The sequence below is a fragment of the Microtus oregoni genome, unplaced genomic scaffold (genome assembly GCF_018167655.1).
Source record: "Microtus oregoni isolate MIOR12 unplaced genomic scaffold, Mior012 000019F_ref0000042, whole genome shotgun sequence".
Classification (NCBI taxonomy): Eukaryota; Metazoa; Chordata; class Mammalia; order Rodentia; family Cricetidae; genus Microtus; species Microtus oregoni.
The window spans coordinates 18,732,570-18,738,848 of NW_024543078.1; the positions used below are offsets into that span (position 1 = coordinate 18,732,570).

The following is a 6,279-nucleotide window of genomic DNA, read 5'->3' on the forward strand; positions in this document are numbered from 1 at the left end:
TAGCACTCTTACATAAGCTCACAGAAAGCCCGGAGCAAGACAGGCCCAGGGTATAGGGCAAGAATCCAAAGGTGGGTCTCGCTGATTTCGGGGACCCTGCACCCCCAAAATGCATACTCAACACATTTCTTTCCTGCCTCGCCCCCCTCCTCAACCTAGCCAGGCAACTGCTTTGGTCCAAAAAGACTACTGGCTAGATTGGGAGGGGGGCAGGGAAAGCACGTGGTAACCTCCCGGCCGTCTAGAGTTAAGAACAAGAGGAATCTAAGAGTACCCCGGGTGGAGTGGAGGGGGACTATCAGAATTCGCCTTTCCAGTTGCTTGGCAAAATAAAAATGTTTTGCAAAACCGAGTTTCACCCAGCAGCTTTCGCTGTCTGGGAGGTCGGAGTGAGAGCTGGGCATTGTGCTAGGGGCGGACCGGAGCGCAGGCCGGGCTGGCGGAGTCGCAGCGTGGCCTGCCGCGGTGCCTGGCGGGTGGGCGGCGAGCGCCGGGTGGGCGAACCCGACTCCAGACTGGGGCGCGGCGAGGTCGGGCGAGGCCCAGGCGCTGCGGCCGCCTGCTCCGGGGCTGCCGCGGCGCGCTCGGTCCTCTGTCTGTTTGTTGGCAGGAGGCTCCCGCACACGCGGTGCTTGTAAACATTCAGACACGAGATTTTTCCCAATCAAAATCCACTTCCACTTTTTTTGAAAATCTTCCAAAAAATAGTAAGAGGAGGGAGTTCCTCGCTCCCTCTCCACGCCGCCGGCGCTCTAAGTTTGCAACTTGATGGGGTTTTGGGGAAGGGGTATTAGGAATATTTTTTCTATTTTCTTTTCTTTTTTCTCTATTAAAGATTGTGGAATTTCTGAAGAGGTGGGGGGTTGTGAACAAATCCCAGGAAAGCGATGAAAAATACGACAGGCGGAACATTTAGTTTCTTTTGGGGGGCAAGAATTGTACATTCTTTTGCGTTACTTAATTTTTTTTTTTTAACGCGTCTTCGCCTCGCCTCCTCCAGGGCTCAGCCAGGAGGGGCGGGCAACGGCAACCGGCCGGCGGCGGCTAGTGCGCCCTCCCTCCCTCTACCGCGTGCCCCCGGCCGCCTCCTCACTCGGCCCTTGCTTCTGCCCTTCGGCGGCGGTGGCGGCGCAGGAGGGCAAGCGCGAGGAGCCCGCACAAAAGGCGGCGGGACAAACACCCACCTCCGGCCGGAACAAAAGACGGCAGCGCCGGGCGCGACTCTGGTCCTTCCCGGTCACCCGGCTCTCCCAGGCGCTGCAGCCCCTCTCTCCGGACTAGGCTGCCTGAGAAGCGCCGGGGGACCCCCTTCTACAGTCCCACTTTCGTACAATTGTGGGGGTGACTACTTTTCCTCCCACTGCACACTTGACCGTGTACACATTGGTGTCCTAAGGCCAGTCTCACCTCTTTTCTCCCCAGGAATTGTTTTTTAGACTTGACGCCCTCCCTCCCCCCTCCGTTTTCCTATAGTGAAGTGGAAGCAACCCCCCTTTCCTTCCAGCTCCCACCCCCAGGTTTGCATGTGAGTTGTTCGCATCCTTAGCATTGTTCATTATTTTTGCAAAACTGGAGTAGAAATCATTGCATTCCTCTTTGAAAGAAGAAATAAAGCGGCGGAGAGAAGGAAAGAGGAGGAGTCAATTGTTTATAAAATTTAAAGGTGCGTGCAGTCTCTAAAGTGCACACACGGTTCTCGTTCGAGAGGGGATGTGGGGCTTTTTCCCCTTTAATCTCTTTTTACCCAGACTAACGAAGGGTTTTCACCTGAATTTTTTTTAATGCACGCACACACCCCTCTCTCAACCTCACTCTTACTTAGCGTCCTGCGCGCCCTCGTGATTAATAATTATTATTACTATTATTGGGTTACTTACGCGAGAATTCCCGTTTGCTTAAGTGCTGGGGTTTGCCTTGCTTGCGGCGAGACATGGTGGGCTGCGGGGCGGGCGGCGGCGGCGGCGTGCGGACGACGGCTCGGTTCACATCGGGAGAGCCGGGTTAGAAAGAAGGAGACTCCAGAGAAAATATCTTCATCAGTGCCTTTTGACATCCAAAATAAATTAGAAATAATACAAAGATGGCGCAGGGAAGATGAATTGTGGGAGAGCCGTCATGGCTTTTTTTTTTTAAGCAAAAAAAAGAGAGAGAGAGAGAGAGAGAGAGAGAGAGAAGAGAGAGAGAGAGGGAGAGAGAGAGAGAGAGAGAGAGATGAAAAAAATGGCAAAAGCCCCCCTGAGCCGCAAGTTCAAGTGCGGACGTGACGTCCCTGCGAACTTGAACGTCAGGAGTCTGGATGGACAGAGACACACAAAACATGGGCAGGGCGAGCAGGAGAGAAGGGGAGGAGGGAAGGGGAAGCTCACACCAATGGACACACATCAGGGGCTGGACATGAAAAAGAGACCAGGACAAGCCAATGGCCAGTGCGGGGCGGGGGAGGTGCGGGGCGGGGGGCTCCGCAGACGCCAGACGCGGCCCCTGGGGGAGGGGCGGGCGGAGGGGAGGGGGCTCTGGGGTGGCTGGCTCACCAGTGGCCGCAGCGAGCGTCGCGGCGGTGGCGTGGCCGGGAGAGAAGAAAGGGGCGGCGGGGTGGGAGGGAGGAGTGGGGGGGGGGGGAGCAAGACTTGCGCCCTGCTCCACTCCCCCCTCCACACACACACACACACACACACACACACACTCACCGACCCTAAAATAAAAAATTATTGGGGTGGGGGGAGCAAGAGTGCTCCAGGACGCTGCAACCCAGAGCCCGGGAGGCGAGGGCGGAGGGAAACCAGGTAGAGTGGGTCCCGGACACCCTCCTCCATGCGCACACCCACTTCCCCTCCCCTCCAGCGGACGCCCAGGGCCGGAGTGCAAGCCCCGAGCCCGCGGCAGCGTTCGGGAAACTTTGCCTAAGGAAAGCTAGGAAAGAAAAAAAAAAAATCACCCGAAGTTGAGAGCTGAGCCTCCAAGTTAGAGCTCGGCAGCGGGCGAGGGGAGGCGGGAGGGAGCGCGCGGGAGAGCGAAATCTAGCCCAAGTTTGGAGGGTCGGCGGTCCGGAAGGCCAGCTCCCGGGTCTGAGGGAGCAGAAGCTGCCTGGAGAGAGGGGGTTGGGGCGAGGCTGGCGGCGCAGGCCTGGGCTCAAGGGCCGAGAGCGCGCCCCCAAGGCCAAGTCAGGGACTCGGGATCTGAGCGACCCAACTAGCGTTCGGGTCTGAATGCCACACACAGAAACCCTGAGTCCCCAGCTCCCAAGGGTCGCAGAAAGAGAGGCCGAGATACAAAGACCGAGAAGCCCGATTCTGGGTGCGTTCAGTCCCCAGAGGGGAGCACCCGGGGCCGGGGCTCGAGGCACCCAGGCGTCCACCCCTGAGCAGTCGCTGGTCTGAGGACAAAGCTCGGGTAGCCCCAAGATTCCCGGTCTCTAGGAACCTGCTCCCGTCGCTGCGGGAGGTCCTCGAGCCTGATTCCAAGGAGGGACACACCCCCTCCCACACCGGGGCAAATGTAAAAGCACTGAGCAAAGGGAATGAAAATGTTTCTTACGGACAGAACACAATTGTTCCTTAGCTGTTACTTGAGGAAAGAGAAAATGGGAAAAGGAATGAAACTGGCTACCAGCAGCAGCCGGGAGGCCACGGTGGTGAGGCCCTCGGGTCACGGCCGTGCTGCCCAGGCGCCCGTGCTGCCCAGGCGCCAGCAGCCACCGCGCACACTCGGGAACCCAAAGCCCCCTCTGTCCTCTCTGCAGCCCTCCCCTGGAAATTAGGAAAGACCTGTTGGAAATAAACCCCTGTCTCTTTAATGCACACACGCGCGCGCGCTGCTGCTGTCAAAAAGCGGGCTTCACTCTGGCGTGGGATACTTTCAGTTTTACGTAAAATGTACAGCAACAGCACCCCCTGCGATTGGAAAGTTTATTCAGAAACGTGCTGCAAAGTCCCCTGGCGTCTCCCGCCTCCCAGCCTCCCAGCCTGCCTGCACCACCCTGCAGCCGCCGCAGTCGCCGCCGACGCCGACGCAGCCAGGGAGATCGCTCTCCGAGTCCAAATCTAGCAGCGCCCGGGCGGGGGCGGGGGATGGACAGGAGTCCCGGGAGGCGCGGAGGGCGCAGGGTGGAGACCCGAGCTGCAGGTGGACATCTGTGAGTCTCTACAGAGCCAGGAGCCTTCCTCCGCTCTCCTCCAGCGGCTGCACCCAGCGTCCCTGCACCCCTCCTCCGAGAGGTGTCGTTTCCGTAAATTCACCCACCCGGCGGGGGATTGTATTGTTTTAAGGCAGGGCCCTGGGCTTGCATGCGCTCGCCCACCTCCCAGCCTCACGGGCTTGTGGCTGTTTATTCCTGTGTCTTAGGAAACTTTCAAACCTATTAGAAAATGGCTTGCCTGATTCGGCGAAGCTTCGGGCCCCTTAGAGGAAGAAACACAGGTTTTGATGCCCGACGTTAGAAAAGCTGTGGCTTAGACTGGGGTGGGGAGGGAGGGTTGTTTCCCTCTAGCTGGTTTTCCTTGGGGGGGGGGGAGATCTCGCAGTCTGTTTGAGGAGCAGGAAGACTTTATTGCTTTAACTGCAGGACACCGTTTCCCCTTTTCACTGAGTTCTTCAGAGCTGGCCAGCACCTCTTCCTCGATTTTTTTGCTTGTTAAACCAGCCTTAGAATCACCAAGAGAATGCCGCTGCGGGGGCGGGGGGGGGGGGTGCCAGGGGAGGCAGGACTCCGAGGTGGACCTCTGGAGGGTAGGTAGGCTGAGAATGAAAGTTCAACCTGGAGGCCTCGGGAAAATAAATAAATAAATAAATGCCCCTGTAGGTAACAATAGTAAGCCAGGCTCGTTCAAGACCGGTTGGGCAGATTTGAATCTTGTTCTCATCCATAAAAGTCTGTACAGAAAGGAGACAGATACATGGACAAATTGTGCTGTAGAAATATATACTGTATATGTGTGATTTATATATAACGGTGTGTATAAAGCTTTTCTGGCTTGGCTGTAGTGTAAAAAGTAATGACTTTATTACCTCTGAAAGGTTCTGTGGTTCACATTTAACAGTCTTCTGAATTACAATTCATTACACAATCGTGTGCTCTCTAAAACCGGCACCCTATCAGGGCCACTATCTGTGGTTATTTCCAATAAATAACTGGCACCATTTTTATTGATTTTCTTTTTTAAAAAAAAATCATAGGAAATTAAGCACTTAGTTACAAGTAGGTCTGCTGTGTTATTGCACTTGTTTCAGATTCCGGGGGGTTCCTTCGGAAGCCACATCTGAAGACATACATTAAAAAGCCAGTTGCAGCTGCTTGCCCTGGGTGCCAGTGCAGAGGTAAAGCGGCAACGTTTCCACGATTAACATATATTTAATTTCTCCATCATAAAATGCCCAGAGTGAAATGGGACCTGCCATCCGCTACCGCCCCTCCCCCCCCAACCAGATTTCACCCAGCTCAGAAAACCAGGGCTCTGCGTCGGCATTTGATCTGTCCTAGCCGGCCCCCCTCTGGGTCCCTAGTGCTCGCGGGTACCGATGATGCCCCTCCCTCCTGGCTGCTGAATGTTCACTCCAGCGCCCGAAGGTGGGGGAGGGGAAGTGTATATGAGTGTTTAAAGAAGTAAAAACGTGGCGTTCTACGAGATTTGAAAATATTACATAAGTATTGATTAATGATGCAGGTGGTGTTGTGGAGCGGGGTGAAAGGTCACTTTAAATGTGCACACTTGGGTACACAATAAGTGTTTTTACCTTTCCAGAAGTGGCTTTTAGAAAGTAGTAAATTATGACAACGATAGAATTATTTTCTAGCCGTTCAGTTTAACTTCGTTGGGGTTGTAGAACCCTTGCTGCTTGGTTTGAGAGTCCTCGGTGGGCTCTTTCCCAAACCTGTAGTGACGACAGTGCCTAAACCCTAGGCCAGCAGACGACCCCTCCTTTTCCCTCCCCACCCCCTTTTATCTTGCCGGCGGAGGAGCCTCCCCATACTTCCTGCAGTATATATTCTGCCTCTGATCTCCGTACTTAATAGCCAAGTCCTGGTTTATGCTTTATAATGTGTTGACAAGTTTTCTAACAGACTTTCTGAAATAATGCACATATATTCACGTCGGTTAGGAACCCACCGTATTTTTAGAGTCGAGTAGATCTATACCCTAATGCAGAGAGAGGGTGTAAATCACAGAGGGTTTCATGGTCCTTTCAGTAGTTTTCGGTATGAAGTATGAGCCGCGTGGCCTCCAGACGTAACCTTTTAGAAAAAAAGACAGTGCTTTTATTTTATGGTGTAAAGTGCTTTTA

General features: G+C 54.6%; 1 protein-coding gene across 6 annotated transcripts in view; it reads right to left on the reverse strand.

The window, feature by feature from the left end:
* Window positions 1–2,797, reverse strand: part of Bcl11a (BAF chromatin remodeling complex subunit BCL11A) — a 97,914-nt gene extending 95,117 nt beyond the window's left edge. The window contains exons 1-2 of one of the 6 annotated variants that reach the window (XM_041669076.1): window positions 2,688–2,797; window positions 1,878–2,119 (exon numbers count right to left, since the gene is read on the reverse strand). In XM_041669076.1, the coding sequence (XP_041525010.1) occupies window positions 1,878–1,932 (55 nt within the window). In that variant the 5' untranslated portion in view covers window positions 1,933–2,119; window positions 2,688–2,797. Of the gene's footprint in view, window positions 1–1,877; window positions 2,423–2,531; window positions 2,591–2,687 lie in introns of those variants that run through there. The other 5 variants (XM_041669077.1, XM_041669075.1, XM_041669080.1 and 2 more) reach the window with 5 other exon arrangements.
* Window positions 2,798–6,279: the final 3,482 nt, after the last annotated feature.